The sequence below is a fragment of the Lissotriton vulgaris genome, chromosome 7 (genome assembly GCF_964263255.1).
Source record: "Lissotriton vulgaris chromosome 7, aLisVul1.2, whole genome shotgun sequence".
Taxonomy (NCBI): domain Eukaryota; kingdom Metazoa; phylum Chordata; class Amphibia; order Caudata; family Salamandridae; genus Lissotriton; species Lissotriton vulgaris.
This window is the reverse complement of record NC_141695.1, coordinates 933,400,274-933,420,899: the sequence shown is the minus strand read 5'-3', so window position 1 is coordinate 933,420,899 and position 20,626 is coordinate 933,400,274. Positions and strand designations below refer to the sequence as shown.

Genomic DNA, 20,626 nt, shown 5'->3' with positions numbered 1-20,626 from the left:
ACTGGGTATAATCAATAATGGTTTATGAACCAATAGTGGAGAGCTAATCTCCGTGATGGGAAGCTGAGAAAATGACCTGTAGATAGCCTCCACCTTTTCGACAAAAAACGAGGCTAAATCCTCGCAATGTGTCATAGACGGTTGGAGAGCAGCAGTGTCAATCCTTTTGCTAGTAAGGTCCTTACACACCCTGAAGATGACCTTGGTGGGGTTTGTGCTGTTCTTTATCTCCTGAGAGTAGAAAGCAGCCCTAGCCGCGCATATGGCCCGATGATACACTCTAGTACAAGCCCTATAGGCCGCCTTGAGGTCAGTATCATAAGTTTTACGCCATGCGCGTTCTGCTTTTTTGCAAGAGATTTTAAGTTTTTTAAGAGATTCATCATACCAGGGACTGGAAGGACTAGATCTAGTCTTACTCCATTTAGCCGGAATGAGCATATCTAGTGAGTGATTTAGCCACTCACAGAAGCTGTCATAGCCGCAGGAAACTTCAATGGGGGGTAGAGGATGATATTTCATCAGAAGCTGATGAAAATGCTCTAAATTTAAGTTTCTCCAAGGACGTCTCAGACTGGCTGAGGGGTTGTTTTTAGAAGGGGAAAAAGCAGTGATGATACGGATTTCAATCAGATGGCGGTCAGTCCAGGCCATAGGTCTAGGATGGAGCACTGAAATATTCGTAGCGAGATTCGTCAGGACGGCATCTAATAGATGGCCGCCTGTGTGGGTTGATGATCGAACCATTTGAATCAGTTGGAACGCTTCGAGATCAGCTAACAAGCTCTGGACCGAATTGGAAAGTGGGGCATCCATATGTAAATTGAGGTCGCCAATAATCGTGAAGTTGGCAGTTTTTAAAGCTAAGGAGGAAATCACCTCCGGGAGGCTTTGACGAAAGGCGACATCAGGACCAGGGGGCCTATAAATTAATAAGCCCGTAAATGTAAAATGGGAATTCACTGAAATGCTGAAAAGCGCACTCTCACAGCCTGCTATGGTGATAGGTTTCCACACCTGGATTCGGTATTTAACACCCAATTGGATTGGGTGTTAAAATACCGAATCTGAAGGGCCTGTGGGACTGAAAGTAGTCCCACCTACATCCCAAATTCAAAAAATCGGTAAAATTACCGATTCGGTATTTTTGCGATTCGGTAATTTTACCGAATCGGACAAAAAAAGGTCCCCTACATCTCAGTAGGCCAAATACCGGTCGGAAACGGCCGAAATCGGCCGTTTCCGACCGGTATTTGGTACCTACATCGGGCCCTTAGTGAGATAAACTGACTGGGACCCGATGACAAATATTTGACCTTGTTATAAGGAAAAGGACCGCTTCAAATGACTTTGGGTACATCATTTGTGTAATTCAGAAAACTGGGTACATGCGTGCTCTCCCTTATACTCCAGCCCTAGCGCTTTGATTATTTCATCACCAGTATAGCACACACCAGATTAAAAAAATCGTGTTTTCAAAAATACCGTACACAGAGTGATACTTTTGGAAGGATGAAAGGCTGAGACGGACTAATTTGACTTGATGTTTCATTAGTCTCATTATTTCATGCTTTTTGTGCATGGGCCACACATCGTCGCAGCGGCGGGAGCTCAGCCCACGAAGTGATCAATTGTGTTCCTCACAAAAAAACAAGTGGGCTATTTCGTAATTTCAATATTTTCGTTAAATGTTAATCTAATGCCGCCGCGCACCATATAGGATTCTAGCCAGTGGTCACAACTGCGCATGAGGTTTCGTTGTATACTGAACCTACTGCACGAAACACTCCTTTACAATACCAAAGCTATCATCCACGCAGCCAAAAGGATAGTATCCCTTTAAGCCAGTCCCTGCGTCTCCGCAGGAACTGCACCTGTATCAAAACATTTGATTTCAATGCTGAAAAACTGAAAATCAAACTCCTAAACAGAGGAAATCCCTTTAGAATAATCAGAGTCCTACAAAAGGGCCAAATATTACAACCGCGACACTCTGCTCTAAACCAAACCTAAAGAAAATCGAAATAGTTTGGTGTGTGTTACCAGGCACTCTAATTTTAACAACAGACTACGTCAAGCAATTAACTCTTCTGGGCACATCCTCAATTCTGGTAACCAGATGAGCATTATATCTAAACCCATCTTTGCCTTCCGCAGTAACAGAAATCTTAGGAATGCCCTGGATAAAGCCATATTACCAGAAAAAAAATAAAAACTGTCCAACGTTCCATCACGGCAACCAATCCCATATTAAGCACCCACAGATGTGGCAACTGCCATGCTTGCAGTTTTGCGAGAGTAACTCTGAACTTACAATGGGGGAGGAAGACATTTTTATTCAAAGAAATGACAAATTGGAGGATAAAAAACTTGATCTACCTTATCCTTTGCCCCTGCGCCAAAGGATATGTAAGAAATGCAGGTCAGATTTAGCGTACATAAATCTGCGATAAATAACAAACGGAGCGCCACTTGTTAAACGTTGTTAAGAAAAACAACATTCCATCAATGACCTACAATGGCTTATACTTGAACATGTGCATACACCTAACGATGGTAACATAGAAGACTTGAGACGCAGAAGGGAGGTTTTTGTGATATATACCCTCCAGACGTCTGAGAGTAGTTTAAATGAAATCCTCCCATGGGAAAATGTGACCACTTGAATCTACCATCTGTCTTTATCATTTTGTCAGAATCTTAGCACCCGTTCTTGCCGTTTGTCAGAGTCGTGAATACGATGTTCCATAGTGATTTTATCTGCCTTATACAGAAATTGCCCAATATTGATTCACAGATTATGTTTAAGATTTATCTATAGGATTTACTTCTGATTTATTGCTGTCAATTCCCCTCAGTATTGGATAGGTTATATTTTATCATTCAAGTGTTTTATGGACGTTCTTTTTTCCATAGGATCTTTGATCTTTTCGAATTTTGTGTTTGCATGCCCACAGGAGTATAGGATAAGTATATTTATTAAGCTCCCTTTACTCATTCCAAGATGGCCGCCAGCTTGGGCCGCATAAAATATGCTTACTTTCTGGTGGCGTTCGTCGAGGTCTGTGATTATGTAGATTCCAACATGGTGAAGAAGAAATCAAGTGTACGGTGTGTACGGGCTTGGCCCCATGTACACCTCAGGTGGTTTGAACTGATTTAACTACACAGCAACGAGGCAGGACCTTACAGGATATAAGAAGGGATCTTTTGTCCCGTACTCGTAGTTTCCAGTATTTTCCGTGTAGGAGTTTGATGGCTGCATTATGATTGCAGAGGGAGCTGCTCCTCGACTACATAAGTACGTCGTCACTCTATTCCGAAGCCGCCCTGGGTTTAGGCTTTCTCAATAGGAGGTTTGTCGACTAGACAGGGGCCCGCTAGTTTTAATTGCGTGTTTAGGACACTGATTTATTTATACCTGCGGGGTCTATACATTAACATTCCCTTTACTCTAACCTTTACTCTAGCCACCTCGATTCTATACGGAGGACATAAAGGATTAACTTGGATATGCATGTTTATGTTTATCCCGGCATATCAGCTTTGGGTGCCGGAGTCGGCAGTACATTAGATCCAATTTTTGATGGGCATGACGTATATCCAGAAGAGAGGCACTAACCATCTAATACGTTAGTCTTGACGCTATATCTGTATTCACGTTTTTAAAGTCATGTATATATTTTTAAAACAAACAAGGTGATGGACGGAATGTTCCACATTGGCAAAACATTCACCCCCAGTCACAGATCCGGGTTAAATCCATTGTTATTTTGCTCAACACGCCACCCAGATTCGGTCATGGCCATGGCCATATGCAAATCAGTCTTGACCCTTTGCCTCATGGGAACAGTCCAGCCCGAACTGCCAAGCCATGTCTTTCCTGGACCAGAATCAAGCATCCTAGGACCTGTTTCTGGTTATCAGCCGTCATCAGCCAGGATAGCTTGACTCCAGTGGCGTAGTGAGCACGGGAACCACATCTGGCCATACCCTTACCACATAGGGCGAACAGCAAAACAAACAAGGTGATGGACGTAATGTTGCACATTGGCAAAACATTCACCCCCCCAGTCACAGATCTGGGTTTAATCCATAGTTATTTTGCTCACCGCGCCACCCCAGTTCAGACATGGCCATATGCAAATCAGTCTAGACCCGAACAGCAAAACACACCGGGTCAAGACTGATTTGCATATGGCCATATGCAAATCAGTCTTGACCCGAAGAGCAAAACACACCGGGTCAAGACTGATTTGCATATGGCCATGTCTTGAGTGGGGTGGTGTGGTGTGCAAAATAACAATGGATTAAATCCAGGGGCGGTAAGGAATCTAATACTAACTACTGTTTCTTACAGATATATCGTTACCGAAGGTAAGTAACTTGTGCATCTGAAAGAAACAGGTTAGTGTTAGATTCCTTACCTTAGAATAGATACCCCAGCAATACCAACCCCGGAGGTGGGTCTGCAGACCAAGATCACACCAGAAAGTCCTGGAAAACGGAATGGTCGAAAAAGCCATCTTGGCTGTCCAGGCAGTAGTGTCTAGCAAACGTGTGCAGCGAGGCCCACGTAGCTGTCTGACAGATGTGCTGCAAGGGGACCCCCGACCCAGGGCAGTAGTAGCCGCCGTGGCCCGAGTGGAATGGGCCCTCAGCCCAACAGGGGACTCCTTTTTAGCCAAGGAGTAACAGACCTTGATGCACAACACGACCCACGAGAGATGGTCAGTTTGTGCACCGCCCATCCCTTTTTCGCGCCCACGCAACCAACAAAGAGCTGGTCATCCACCAGGAACTGGCGTGTGCGATTAAGGTAGAAGGAGAGCGCACGTTTTGGGTCCAGACGGTGGAGCCTCTCTTCCTCTTTCGAGGGATGAGGAGGCGGAAAGAAGGACGCATTCTTAAAACAACCTTGTCCGGATGGAGGTGGAGGCTGGACAGGTTTGGGTGGAGGGCCGTCCCCTGCTGCTGCGACAGAAGGTCCTCCTGAAGAGGCAGACAAATCGGGGGATCGAATGATATGCTGAGTGGCTCGGGATACCAGTATCTTCGTGCCCAGTCCGGAGCCACAAGAATGACTTGGGCCTGGTCTCACCTGATCTTCTTCAGCACTCTGGGCAGAAGTGGTATAGGCGGAAAGGCGTACAACAGACTGCAGCTCCACTCGAGACAAAAAGTATCGCAGAGCGAGTGCCACCTTGGAAATTCCAACGCGCAGAACTGATGACATTGCGCGTTCTCTTCGGTGGCGAATAGATCTAACCAAGGCTCTCCCCACTGCTGAAAGAAACCTTGCGCCACGTCAGAGTTCGGACGCCATTCGTGCTCCATCATGCACCGGTGGCTGAGTTCGTCCGCCCTGGCGTTCAGGGAACCTGCCAGGTGTTGAAACACCAGGGTGACGCCCTGGTGTTCCAGCCATGTCCAGAGGCGCAGAGCTTCCTGACAAAGGGTCCATGACCCCACCCCGCCCTGTTTGTTGCAGTACCACATGGCGGTGGTGTTGTCCGTGAACACCTGCATTACACTTCCCTGGACAGAGGGAAGGAATGCTTTCAGTGCAAGACGGATCGCCCGCAGCTCCAGAAGGTTGATGTGGAGCCGGGACTCCGCCAGAGACCAGAGGCCTCTGATCTCCCACTCCCCCATGTTGCCTCCTCATCACAGGAGGGACGCATCTGTCACTACTACGTGCTGCGGTTGGGGAAGGGAGAGAGATCTGCCGCTGATCCAATCGCGGTTCGTGAGCAACCACTGCAACTGTTTTGCAGTGCCCTCCGAGATCCAGACGCAGTCGGACATGTTGCCCTGAAGCTGTGCCGACTGAAACTTCAGGTCCTACGGCAGAACCCGCATCCACCACCGGGCGTGATGCACCAGAAGGATGCAGGAGGCCATCAGCCCCAGGAGCCGCAGCGCCAACCTGACCGAGACTCTGGATAAAGGCTGAAAGACCGGAATCAGAGCCTGAATATCCCGAACCCGCTGTTCGGGGGGATAAACCCGAAACTGCGCTGAGTCCAGAACCGCTCAGATGAAAAGGAGCCTCTGCGAGGCGCACAGGTGTGACTTCGGCACTTTGATGGAGAACCCGAGCGAGTGCAGGAGGTCGGCCGTAGTCTGGAGGTGGGAGACAACTCTTTGGGGCGAGCCCACCTTCAACAACCAGTCGTCGAGATAGGGGAAGACTGAAACCCCTAATCTGCACAGATGAGCTGCGACCACCGCCATCAGTTTCGTGAACACCCTTGGGGCACTGGGTAAGGCCGAAGGGGAGCACGGTAAACAGAGTGCTCATGGCCTACCGTGAACCGCAGGTAACGCCGGTGGGCCCGGCAGGGCGGGGATGTGGAAATATGAGTCCTGCAAGTCCAACGCTACCATCCAGTCTTCTGGGTCCAGGGCAGCTAGGACATGAGCCAAAGTCAGCATCTTGAACTTTTCCTTCCGGAGGAAGAGGATGACGCTCCTTAGATCCAAGATAGGGCGTAGGCCCCCTTTGCCCTTCTTGGGTACCAGAAAGTAGTGGGAATAGCAACCACGTCCTACTTCTGGCCCAGGTACGCACTCGACGGCCCCCTTGGCCAAGAGGGACGTAACTTCCTCCTGCAGAAGTTGCAAGTGATCCCCTGACATGCGGTGGTACTGCGGTGGCATGGCTGGAGGGGTCGCCTCGAAGGGGAGGGAGTAGCCCCTTCGGACGATTTGCAGCACCTACCTGTCCGATGTGATGGAGCATCAGTGGAGGAGGTGATGGCGAACCCTGCCCCCCACTGGCGTCGAATGGGCCTGAAAACTTGGAGGATTTTGAGGCAGATGCTGCGGGGGCGGGTGTGGACTGACCTTGTGTGTGACCCCCGGCACCGCCACGGCAGTTACCACGTCCACGACCGCGTTGAGGTTGGTTCTGCTGCCTGTGGCTAGCTGGACTTGTGGGGGCGCCACTTCCTTGGCCACGAAAGGGGCAAAAGGCGGAAGTCTGCTGGCGTTGGCCGAGGCCCAAGGACTTGGCCGTAGCCCTGGAGTCCTTGAAATGCTCCAGCGCGCTGTCGGCCTTGTCGCCAAAGAGGCGACTGCCATTAAAGGGCATGTCCATAAGAGAGGCTTGGACATAGCCCAAAAAGTTGGCGGACCTCAGCCAGGCGTGGCGGCGAACCGCCACCGCTGTTGCAATTGCCCTGCCTAGCGAGTCTGTGGTATCTAGGCCACACCAAACAGAATATCATGCTACATCCCTTTCCTCCACAAGGGCTTGGGTAAGCTTTGCTTGGACCTCCGCCGGGCACTGCGGCAGCACTTCCACAACCGTATGCCACAAAGAGTGGGAGTAACGGCCCAAAAGGCAGGCGGTGTGGACAGACCGCAACCCCAAACTCAGTGAGGAGACCAGCTTCTTACCGAACTGGTCGTACCTTTTGGATTCCCGATCTGGAGGGGCGGTTGGGAATGTGGTCTGGGAAGTTGAGGCCTGGATCACCAGGCTCTCAGGGGTGGGGTGAACAGACAGGAAACTGGGGTCGCCTGGAGCCGGGCGGTGGTGTCGGGCCATGTTCCGATCTACAGGGAGGCCTGTAGAGGGCTTGGACCAGGTGCCGAACAGAACGTCAGTGAGGCCTTCGTTGAATGGCAGGAGAGGCTTCGAGGAGCTTGCCTGCGGTTTGAGCACCTCAGTGAGGAGATTAGTCCTCACGGCCGCAACTGGGAGCTCAAGAGCCAAGGCCTTGGCTGCCCTAGTCAACACGACGCTATAAACAGCCCCCTCCTCCGTAGCCACGGTAGGAGGGGGAGACAAAACCAGTGTCAGGCGAAGTGTCCAGACCACTGGCCTCCCCCAGGTTCGTATGTCCAGTCCTGGCTCAACTGGCACTGCAGTGCCAGAGGGTCCTCAGACCCCTCCCAATCCCCCTCGTCATCCATCTCCTGAAGGTCAGGAAGAAATGATGGCGCTGGGTCGTAGGTGAAGGGTTCACCAATCAGCGTCGAAAACTGCGCCGGGCGGTGCCGATCCGATGCCGGATCCGGACCGGGGTGGGGATCGGAGACAATGCCGCCCCAGGACAGCGCCGGGGGCGACACTCTTGATGACGATGTCGGCGGAGTCATAAAGTCTACCAGCGTCGTCACGGATCCAGGCCTGGATCCTGAGGAACCCTGCGGCGTCGGGACCGAAGTCATCAACGGCGCCAGGGCCGAAGCCACCGTCCCGCTTGGGCTCCCAGATGGGTCCGCGGGGCCCGAAAGCACCTCGGCGGGAACAGACGGAGGGAAGCACAACCTCATGGCCATGAGGAAGGCGCTGAGCTCCTCCGGCATCGCGTTCAGCCCAGGGACCGGCGGATGTGGAGCTGGATGCGGCGCTTGCGGCTCCGACAGAGCCGCGTGGGCGGGGTCATGTTGCCCGAACCCCCGGCCGCGCCGCGCGAGCGTCGGGGTGAGTCAGAAGAGCGATGTCGCTTCTTCGACTTCTTGTGCCTCGACTTACCTGAGGACTTGGAGCCAGACGAGTGGTGTCGACTCGCCGAGCTGTGATGACTGTGGCCCAGCGACCGGTCCCTCGACCTCCTCCTGGACCGGGACCTCGAGCAGCGCGAGGCCGACTGCCGGATCTCGAGGCGCTTCGACGTCAAGGCCAGGCAGTCGGTGCACGACTTGTCATTGTGGTCGGCCCCGAGGCAATAAAGGCACCGACGATTACAGTCGTCGCAGGATTTTAATCCGGGCATCCCCATCGGCACCAGAGTCGCAAATCGACTCGATAAGATCCAAAACAGATCGAAAAAGTTAGTCAAAAAGTGAATAGGAGTACTGCTCTTCCCAGATCTGCACTAGCTGGCGCGGAAAAAAGAACGGACGTCAGCACGCAAGGGCGTTGTCTAAGTACTCCAACGACGTCATCCCGGAGACCACGACGCTGAACGCGGAGCCGCAGACGACGCCTACCGACGCGCAGGGGTACTGCTACACAAAACTTTCTGGATCCAGTCCGACGCCTGGTGATATTCTAAGGTAAGGAATCTAACACTAACCTGTTTCTTTCAGATTCTTTTTATAAAGAGGTGGAGATGGCTAGCATGTCTGGTTTTATGACACTTTACCTGTTTGATGACACTTACCAGAGTAGTTAGTAATATTTTGACCTTATGTGATTTTATACTTTGGTGAATTTAGTAAATATTATGAACTTAAGGATTAATTGGGTTATTCTGTCCCTACAGAGATGGTTGGATTTTATTGACTGAGCCTCAAAATATTCTATAATTTTTCTGCCGAATGTGTTAAACGTATCAGGTTTTCTAAATATTGAAAATACTATACCACATCAGCGCCCTGATGAAGGACGGTACATGGGATTTCGTAAACATGCGTCGGCGCAATAATGTTGTCTAAATTGTTCATGATGTTCACAATTGTTATATATTGTCTTTGTTAAACTGTGATTTTTTGAGTATGTGCTTCTCTTTGTTTCTGCCCTTATTGTTCTTTGTGGAGACAAGTACCTTTATTTAGTGGATTGCTCCCCCTTACTTGGGGCTCCTGTGTATCAAATGAATCCTTAAGTCATACAGAATTGATTGTATATGTATGTATCTAAAAATAAATGAAATAAGTATATTTTTACTAATTTGATAATAAAAACAAAATAATTTTGTATAAAAAATTGTTTCTCTCTCTGTGGGAAATTTTTGATTAACGAATATATGATGTGAATATGTTATAAGGGGTTTAGTGTTGTATATTTGGTCACAACTGCGCATGAGATCCTCCTGCAGTAAGAGAAACTCAATAAAGAAAATAGTGCTCATAGACTAAAGAAGACGTACCGTGTAATGACGAAGTAAAAGGGCCAGTCCTCATGGGAGGTTACAAATGAGGGAACAACAAGTCTAATGAATCAGAAGCCAGTATTTACAAAGGATAACGACAGATGCCAATGACAAATATGGGCAGAGAGTGGGCGGCGCTTCAAATACACACTCCAATACAGCATTGCTCTCAGAGGTGCACATTCACTGCCCAGACTCGACCTAAAAAGGGGGAGGAAAAGGGACATAGATACAATTTCTAAATCAAACCAATAGATGATGGAACCATGCACAGCATGTGAATCCGGAAGAGATTCTGTATGTGACTTAATTTAGTAGCTTCCAATCTTTTACGATTTACCTATTAATGCAGACGAGCAGAGGTATTCCAGGCATAGGGCTAACTCACAAGAAATGCGTTACTTACCTGTAACAGCAGTTATCCAGTGTTGGTGTCTTTCATAGATTCACATGCCTGAATCATTCCCCGTCGCCGAGACGGGAGCCTCCGGTACATAAAAAAGTAATGACCTATAGACATACATAGAGAAAATAGGCCTAAGGGCCTCCCCTTAGTAGCCTTTCTACGTCCTTTTGTAAAAAGGACCAAACTCTCACCGTTAGCCAATCAGCTCCGACCTCCCTCTAGAACCTTCCCGGGAGGAGCCTCAGTCCCTCAGATTTTCGTACGCACCCAGGTAGGTTGGCGTAACATAGGCATAGAGGGATGTGAGTCCTTACCGGGGAGGCGGGAGGGTTGCATGTGAATCTATGAAAGACACCAACACTGGATAACTGCTGTTACAGGTAAGTAACGCATTTCTTATCCAGTATTTGGGTGTCTTTCATAGATTCACATGCCTGAATCAGAGTAGCCAGCAATTATATATGCACATTTGTAAAGCACATGTGTAAAGCAAGCAGTTCTGCAGTCATGTCAGACAATATGAAAATCATCAACAACCTGGTAACAACAGCGTAAGCAGAAACTATACAACCATAATGAATGTGCATACCTGGATGGCGGGATGTAGTAAGGCTCACCTCACTGAAAGAGATGGCGTAGCACCGCCTGGCCCACCGCTGCGTCCTTCTGCAGCTCTATATCCAGGCAGTAGTGCCTGGAGAAGGTGTGCGGAGACTTCCAGGTCGCCGCCCGGCAAATGTCCAAGACTGGCACTCCAGCGAATAGCGCCGCTGACGTGGACATCGCCCTGGTGGAATGAGCAGTAACACGATCAGTCAAAGGCCGTCCGGCCTGGTCGTGGCAGAATGCAATCGCCGAGGAGGTCCATCGGGAGATACTCTGTTTCGTAAGAGGTAAACCCATTCGTGGGCTGCTGTAGGCCACGAATAGCTGAGTAGACTTTCTGAGATCCTTGGTTTTATCCAAGTAGAACTTAAGGCATCGTTTGAGGTCTAAAGAATGCAGCGCCCTTACCGCCGCCGTGGAAGGGTTCGCAAAGAAGGACTTAAGGACAATCGGTTCATTGAGGTGAAAGTCCGAAGGCACCTTTGGTATAAATTTAGGGTTGGGCCTGAGCACCACCCTGTCCTGTCTGAATTGTAGATATGGTTCTTGAATGGACACTGCTTGGAGTTCGCTAACCCTCCTGGCCGATGTTAGAGCGAGCAAGAGTGCCGTTTTCCAGGAGAGGTGTTTGATAGACGCTCGGTGAATGGGCTCAAACGGATGTCTCATGAGTTGGTTGAGTACCAGGTTCAGTTGCCAGGTTGGAGGGACTTTCCGTGGCCTCGGAAAGGATCTGTAGAGCCCTTTCAGGAATTGTTTGACCAGCCTACTTGACCACAGGGAAGGCCCCGAGAAGGTTCTGGTGAACCTAGAGATAGCCGCCAGGTGAACCTTAATGGAAGCATGAGCTAGTCCTGACTGTGCTAGTTGGAGGAGGTACGGCAATATCTGTACCGGGGTGACATCCAGTGGCCGCAGACCGTGGTCCGAACACCACATGCAGAACCTTTTCCACTTGAGCGAGTAGGTTTTGTTTGTACTGCCTGAAAGACACCCAAATACTGGATAACAGCACTTTCGTGTATTCCGTGCTCAAGATTCTTGATGGCTTTTAGTAGCTGGGATTGGAAGGCATAGAGACTGTGGAAGAAGAGTGGCAGTCACTTGGGTCTTCACCAGCCACACATGTAGTGGAGACCCACATAGCTAGATCTGCCATTCCATTGCCACCTTCCAGGCCACCAGAAATTCTCCCAAAACCTTTTTGACATACTATAACATACATTTTAGGTTTGTCTTACTCACAGTTGCACTAGGCTGGGTGCAACATGACAGCTGAGGCTCTGAAACTCCTGCTAGACAGGTTCATTAGCATGCACATTAGCGCTACTCATCAAATCACCCACAGCAAATCTGCTCTTTTGGGTTATGGGTAGCAGAAGAGTTTGTGGTTTTGAAACACTTAAAAATGAGATCCCCATTTTTCCATTGTCATACCCACTAAAGAGATGAGAAGGAATACAAGAAATTGTGTTTCTTCAGTACAACACTACAGATAGAGACAAACTAACGGAAAGAGTACCTGAAACAGCAAACCGAAGCAGTGCGATCTGCCCCACACCACCATTTTGCTCACTCACCAATGTAAATAGAATTGTATCCACTCCACATACAGTATTCCTTCTCAAAGATGCTCCATTCCACTCTGAAGTTGCATATACACACACAGACCATCGCAGTAGAATATTAAAACCCTATGTATATCTTGAAACCATGTTGAAATCTATCAACTTGTTTTTGTGCGCCAGGGAAAATGGATACATCCAAGCAGAGTAGGAATAAAAAATAACTCTAAAGGGAACAAAGAATGGGAGGTTTGCTGCCTTTACCTGGAATAATTCTCTTCAGAACCTCGCTCTTCTGGATCAGGTTCATCTGCACGATCAAAACTAATCAGGTCGGAGGGTACATCATGGATCTGGACGCTCGGTGCATGGTTTAGCATCTTCAGATTCTCAAAAATAGTCTGCCTTATTTGGTCGAGGTACTGTAGAGAAATCATAACCACATTAAGGCCATCTGACACTTTAATAGTAAGGTTAAATTAATGCTTTAAGTGCTTGAAAAGGTTTCCTTCACCTCACGCTTTGCACCATGTTGTACTAAAAACCTTATTGACTCTTATGGTGAAATTATGGAACACATTTGAGGAGGATACCCCACATAAATCAATAGAAAAAGCAGGTTTGAATAGAGTTGTGTATATCCTTTACTAGTAACAGAGGGAGAATACTACCAACTGTTAAAAATCACTTTGATAGGATAGAAAAATGTAAACAGCCTTGTTCTACCTCAATATGAAAGATGACATACTGTGGAATGATTTGTTTTGGTGGTGTACAAAAGGAACGAGTCACTTCCCTTTGGTAATTCCTTATAAGGTAAAGACTATCTAGTTGTACATTATCTACCATATAATGTTTCCCAGGTGTCACACTAGATCTAGAAATTTTCGAGCAGTACCACTGCGCGTCAGTAGGTGGTGTTGTTTGGCTCTGCATCAGTGGTACCAGAAGTGACATATGCAGTGCCTATAAAGGGTCCACCCAAGCTTGCAGTTCAGTTACTTTTCATGACTTTCCATGGCAGAAGCACAAAGACACAAAGTGTCACCCTGGTGTGCAATACCAACGTCCTAAAAAGGGGAGACCCTAATGAATCAGTTCGCAGAACATGGTGGATGGGAAGGTTTGTAAGGAATCTGCAGGAAGAGTCTTTATCAGATAAGGCATTACTGAAGGTAAGTAACTTGTTCATTTGATACAGACTTCTAGTCTCAGATTCTTTACCTTAGAACAGATACCCAAGCAATACCTCCCTGGAAGTGGGTCTACAAACAGATTTAGACCAAAAAGACCTGCAGGACCGAACAGGTGAATGACCAGTCGTAACAGACCTGAAGAACCAGGCAGTAGTGCTTGGTGAATGCATGCAAAGACACCCATGTGGCTGCCTGGCAGGTTTCTAGGACAGGGACTCCTTGAGCTAACGCAGTAGTTGCAGCCTTGGCTCTGGTATAATGAGAACGCAAGGGGGTTGCTTCTTGGCCAATGCATAGCAGATATTGATGCAGAGCACTATCCATTGTGAGTTAGCCCATTTCTCCATTGTCTTTCCTTTCTAGCCACCCAAGTATCCTACAAAGAGTTGATTGTCCACATGGAAACCTTGTTGTGTGAGGTCAATGTAGAATGACAACGCTCTTCTTGAGTCTCTCCTCTTCTTTGGATGGGTGCGGTGGAGCAAAGGAGATAGGGAAGGCAATGTTTTGACCTACATGAAACGGTGCGACAACCTTCAGTAGGAAAGAGGCATGAGTCCGTAGAACTAGCTTGTCTGAGAAACAGGTGGCATAAGGCGGTTGGACAGAGAGGGCAGCAGCTTACTGCCATTCCCGGCAAATGGTTCGGCCAGTAGAAAAACGAATTTGAAAATCAATAAGCGAAGTGGGCAGTTATATAATGGCTCAAAGGGAGAACACATGAGGAAGGTAAGGACCAGGTTAAGATCCAATTGGGGCATAATGAATGGCATAGGGGGTAAACATATGTTGTAGCCCTTTCAGGAACCTAGTCACAAAGGGTGACTTGAACAAATACAAATTGCAAAAATGCAGAGATGGCATACAAGTGACCTTTAATAGTTCCCAGAGCAGAGCCCTGCTGGCCCAAAGAAAGAATGAACTGTAGAACCTCAGATTAGGGTGCAGAAAGGGTGGACCAATCTTTCTGGATGTGCACCAAGCCACAAATGTGTCCCAATGGCAAGGGTATATTATCTTGGTGGAGGGATGCATAGTTGTCAAGATAACATCACAGACTTCGGAAGAAAGGTCGAAAGAGGTCAATTGTCGCTGCTCAATCTCCACACATGAAGGCGTGTGCAGAACCCTCTCCTGCTGCTGCAACAGGAGATACTCTTGAAGGGGCAACCTAATCAGAGGACCGATGCTCATGCTCAGAAGTTTGCAATACCAAACTTTGTGTGTCCAGCCCAGAGCCACAAGAGTGACATAAGCCTGGTCGTTCCTGAACCAAAAGCGTCTCTGAGAGAGAACCAACTTAGAAACTCTTGCTGTACAAAACTGCTGACATTGTGCATTCACGGTGGTGGCAAACAGATCTAACCAAGCCCCTCACGACTCTCGAAAGAGACCTTGCACCACTTCCAGATGTAGGCGTTACCTGTGATCAGCTAGGCATCGATGGCTGATTTAACCAGCCCTGAAGTTCAAGGAGCTCGCCGGGTGTTCAACCACCAGGGAAATGCCCTGTCGTTCTAGCCATGTCCAGAGGTGCAGATCCACAATCCTCACTCCAGCAGTGTGTTGCAATACCACATGGGGGTGGTGTTGCCCATGAACACCTGCACTAGCCTTCATTTGATCGAAGAAAGAAAGGCTTTCAATGCCAATAGGATCGCCTGGAGCTCCAGCAAGTTCATATGACTCTCGAAATCCACTGGAGAACAGAGTCCCCTGATTTCCACCTCTCGCAGATGATTGCCCCAGCCCAGGAGTGATGCATCTGTGCCCACTGTCAGGCCAGAGTGGGAAAGGGAGAGGGGTTTGATGCTGAACTAATCGCAGTTTGTCAGCCACCACTGCAGGTCTGTTGTAGTGCCCTCCGAGATCTGGACCAAGTCGGAGATGCATGGCACACTGGAGCTTCAGGTGCCACTGCAGAGGCCTTCATGTGCCAAAAGGCAAGTGTCAATGAAAAAAGTCTCTGCTATACTCAAATGATTGAGAATGCCTCTAACCCTAACAAAGAATGATTTCAGGTGATTATGAGGCTTACGTCGGTCCAGAAAAATAACTCGACTATCCATAGTCAACAATTCTGTCACGATTCGCTCCCTGTGCTCTCTTACTCACCACCAGGAGGCCACATAATGGGACTTTCCAGTGTTCTAATAAGCTTTCAGACCCTGCCCTGCATGCATATCCTGACTTCCAGCCATTTAGACACTATGTGGGAATTGAAATCCAGCCTGCTCATGCTTGGAACTCCACTACCTAGAATTCCCTGCTCACTGCTTCGTCTCCACCCCTGCAGACCCAGGATGGGTGGCGGAATACAGCCCATCTGTGGCTAGCTGCTGCTAGCCTGCTCACAACAGATGCATCCGATTACTGTGGGCTCTTAAGCCCCAGCTCCCTTCCGGCCAGCGTTGGTCATTGTAGCTGTATTCCCGTGAGACCGATCCTTGTTTCCATTGTCTCCTGAGCCTTTCATATCCTTGTTTCAAGTGTTTCCTTAGATTTAGTTATTCCTTGTTCCTGAACTGCAGCAATTTCCCTTCTCCTGAATTAGCACTGCCTGCTGTGCAACCTCAACTCCTGGGACTTAGTATTCCTTGTTCCTGCGCTGCAGCATTTTCCCTTGTCTCTGAATTAGCACTGCCTGCAGTGCTACCTTGACTCCTGAGCTTGAGCTCAATTCTACTTCCTGCTCCTGAGCCTTAACATTCCTTCTTCCTGAGCTACAACAGTTTCCCTTGTTCCTGAACTAGCACTGCTTGCAGTGCTACCTTGGCTTTTGAGCTTTTGCTAAATTCTTATCTTGCTCCAGCACTGCCTTCTATGCTACTTTGTTTTCTTGATTCCTGAACCTGCACTATATTAGTATACCCTTGTAGCCTCCCCTTCTGTATATCCTTTTCGAGTCCCAGCCTTTCTTCCCATTTCCTTGGTTCCAGTTCCTAATTTGCTGTCTTTCTATTCTGCTGTCTTGCTTCTGTTACCTTGTATGTTTGTTACCTGCTTTCTGCCAAGTGTGCCCTGTGAATTCCTTCCTTTCCTGCTAAGCACTCCTCCTTGGTAGCTCCTTGTCTATTGTGCTCGTGTTTAGTTCTACCCCCTTGCTGTTACTGCCTTGCGTGTTCCTGTTTGATCGCCAGGATCCGTGGGCACGGCTGACTACCTAGGTGATGTTTCTTGTTCACTGTGAGTATTGTCTCTAAGCTACATTTATAACATCGCCATAGGTATAAGCTCCACAGACCCTGCCTTTGCATGCATATCCTTTATGTGGGCATTTGCAGTCAGTATCTGTAAAAGCAATTGTGAGTGAGAAACGTACTGAGTTTGTCTCACCTTGTGGAGCTCCTGAGTACTTTACCCCACACGCCCCTTTACTATTAATGTTGTTTCATATATATGTCTTGCACATTCGTCTTGGGTGTAGTTTTTCTGAATGCTAAATCACCTCACGAGTGCCTGTCCTTTCTGAGTCCTAGCCATCTTTTTCCTTCGTGCAGGCTTATCCTTTGGTTCCCTTTTCTCCTCTGACTTCCTGTATGATCCTGGGCAGCGCTCTACTCCTCTTTCTGTGTGCTTTTACTACCCATTTCCCAGTCCTTGCCCAAGTCCCTGACTGTGTCCCAGACAGTCCCTGCCAAATTCAGTGACACTCCAGCTTTTACATTTAGAGATAAGGGCGACCAAATCTTTAACATATTTGACAACTCAAAATCCAAGGTTACTACTCAGTTGAGTCATCAGGAAGTGGTTGGATACCCCCCACTTTTGGAATTTACATCCACCTCTCCTGATCAAGTAACCACTTTTCTACTAGCTTCTAAATCAGGATCACCGGACGACCCATTTCCCCCTAGGATATTAAAACTTGCTGTATAGCGTATTTCCATCTACCTATCCTCCACATTCAAGCAAATGTTTTCACAGGGATGTTTCCCATGATATAGAAACAAGCTTATATTCTTCCTTTAAAAAAAAGCCAACTCTTGATATAAATGACCCTGCCCACTATCGTCCCATCTTTAGACTTCCTCTCCAAGTGAAGATTGCTGAAAAGATTATCAATCTAGAACTATCAAAATTCATCCTCGATAATCATCAGTTGGACCCTAATCAGTTAGGGTTTAGAGCAAACCACAGTACTGAAACTGCCTTGTTAAAAACTACAGAAGAAATAAGAACTTCAGTGGACAATGGGGGAATCAGTGGCCCTCATTTTATTGAACCTATTAGCGGTGTTCGACACAGTGGACCATGAGCTCCTGGTCCACCGTTTGAATGCCATATGAGTCAAAGATATGGCCCACAGACTACTATCATCCTTCCTTTCGGAAAGAGCTCTAATCCTAACTTTGGGCCATTATAACTCCCTACCTTTCACATTGCTTTGCAGTGTTCTTCAGGGCTCTTCGCTGAGCCCAACCCTGTTTAATATATAGCTTTCTGAATTAGCCTCCTTGATCAAAGGTTCTAACTTAAGTCCTACCTCCTATGCGGAGGACACCCAGCTGGCAAAGACTCTTCAGGTCCATCAAGATTACATGACTGTATGGTTGCCATAAGCTTCTGGCTGAGTAAGCATTGTTTAAAACTTAACTCAGGTGAAACTGTGGTAATACTCTTCGGCAATATTTTCCTGCATGGTGGCCTGATCGCTTGGGTCCGCCTCCTTTACCCGTGGCCAAAGCCAAAAACGTGGGCTTCATCATTGATAAGCTCAAATATGAAGCCCAAGTATCCAAGGTAGTCTACTCTTCATTCCACATAATTAGAATGTTAAGAAAAATCCTCCCTTGTATTTCCAACACATCCAGGACAACTGTGGTCTCAGCATTAGTTCTCTCAAAACTGGACTACTGCAATGGATTGTAAATGAACCTTCAGGGAAAAACTGATTAGAAAGCTTCAATCAGTCCAAAATGTAGCAGCCAGAATGATTTTGAATCTTCCTAAATTCTACTGAATCTACTCAGCTATTCAAAAACGACACTGCCGCTTGGTACAGAAGCTAATCAAATTTAAAGTTCTCGGTGTGGCTCATAAAGCACTGTATAATGCAGGACCGGAATTTCTATGGAAACATTTTGATTGTCTCCTCAGTTCGACTAGTGCCAGAATGGTCGCCACTACTACATTTAGGAAAATTAACTGAGCAGGAAGGAGCTTTGTTAATCGCACGACTAGGCTCTGGATTACTCTCCCTCCACATCTTAGCGACATCTCTCCCCTACTCGCATTTAGGAAAGAGCTAAAGACGTGGTTATTTAACAACTAACGGTCTCAGCATGTTTATGTTTAGCAAGTGCCAAGACACCTAAAAGTAGACGTGCGCTATATGAGACTTTTTAACATAACCAGAAGGCTATGAGAATCAACAGCATCTGAGTCAGTCTCTCCAAAATCCGGGATAAAGGCTGAGACATCAGACTCATAGCCTGGAGTCACCGTTTGAGTGAATGGGGCCCCGCTTCCCATGCTATGGACGAACCATCACCTTCTAAAGTTCAGCCTCCTATCACCTCCCGAGTTCACTTCCGATAATAAAAAAAGAGCCCTCATCTGCCCAAGGCACAAACTGACCCCGGAAGTCTTCCAAACACATTTAAAATTGCAACAAACAAATCTGGAAACCTCAGTGGAACAAATGGCTACCAACTTAGATTCCACCATTTTAAAGGTAATCCCCAGGACAAATGTCAATATGAAATGTATTGCATCGCCATGGTTCACTGCTGCCTTAAAAACGACAAACAATACAGCTGAGCAGCTGAACGACAATGGCGTAAATCTAAAACTGAGGAGGACAGAAATAGCTACAAGCTACTGCATTCGCTCTACTTAAAAAACATCAAATCGGCTAAAAAGACTTACCTTACTCTACGGATAAATAATGCAGCCCATTCTAGAAAGGAACTATATAAAATACTAAAAGAATTTACTTCGCCCCGGGCCGAACAGTCTCACTTCTTGCCCAACCAAGAATGGATGGACTCTATGTCCGTTTTCTTCGATAATAACATTAAAACAATTTACTCCTCCTTCTCGAACACTGATCCAGGCCAATTTCAGCAAATTAATAAAACACGGGTAAACCTCCTCCCGGATGCACATACGGTCATTCCTTGCCTAACTCAATTTGACCTGATAACTATCACCAAAGTACTCGAAGGCCTAAACAAAGTAAAATCTGGTTCCCCTACGGATCCCCCTCTCCGTTCTTGTACCAAAATCATACCATTACTGGCCAACACGCTCAAACATTTTGAACTCTTCATTAGAACAAGCCAGGGTACCTACAAAATGGAAACACGCTCTAGTTAGGCCTATTCTTAAAAAAACCTCAAATGACCCCACCCAAATGGTTCATTATCGGCCCATTTCCCTACTGCCCTATTTTGGGAAAGTAATGGAATACTTAGTGAACAAGCGGCTTACTACATTTGTGGAGACACACAGGATTTTAGAACCTTCCCATTCCGGCTTCCGTGCTGCCCATGGCACAGAGACCGCAGTCCTAGAGATTGTGGATAATATCAGGCTTAGGTTGGACAAAAGGGAGTCGGCAATTCTGGTCCTTCTGGACCTATCGGCAGCTTTTGATACCATCTCCCACAACATCCTGAAACATCGATTGTGGGAGTTTGGTATCAGAGGAAAAGCCCTTGACTGGTTGGGAAACGATCTTACTGACCGTTCCACCACAGTTCAAGTTGACTCCCTGACCTCCAGCAGCCGCCCAGTTACCGTGGGGGTACCCAAGGATCAATCTCAAGTCCTATGCTGTTCAATCTGTACCTGACCCCGCTGGCTAACGTCATTAAAACTTACGGCTTCGAAACCGTATCGTATGCCGACGACACCCAGTTACTTATCACATGCGGCTCAGACTACTCTGACACTCGCTCCCGCTTTAAAATTGCATGATTGATATAAGTAACTGGATGAACATTAACAAACTCCAACTAAATTGCAGCAAAACTGACATTATTCTGTTTGGCAAGGCTGATTAAATCTGGTCACAAG

The 20,626-nt window shown here is 47.5% G+C and overlaps 1 protein-coding gene across 2 annotated transcripts in view; it reads right to left on the bottom strand.

The window, feature by feature from the left end:
• Window positions 1–20,626, bottom strand: part of HDAC3 (histone deacetylase 3) — a 277,173-nt gene that overhangs the window by 44,129 nt on the left and 212,418 nt on the right. For both annotated transcript variants that reach the window (XM_086931362.1, XM_086931363.1), the window contains one exon: window positions 12,672–12,829. In XM_086931362.1, coding sequence (XP_086787488.1) covers window positions 12,672–12,829 — 158 coding nt within the window. The remainder of the gene's footprint in view (window positions 1–12,671; window positions 12,830–20,626) is intronic.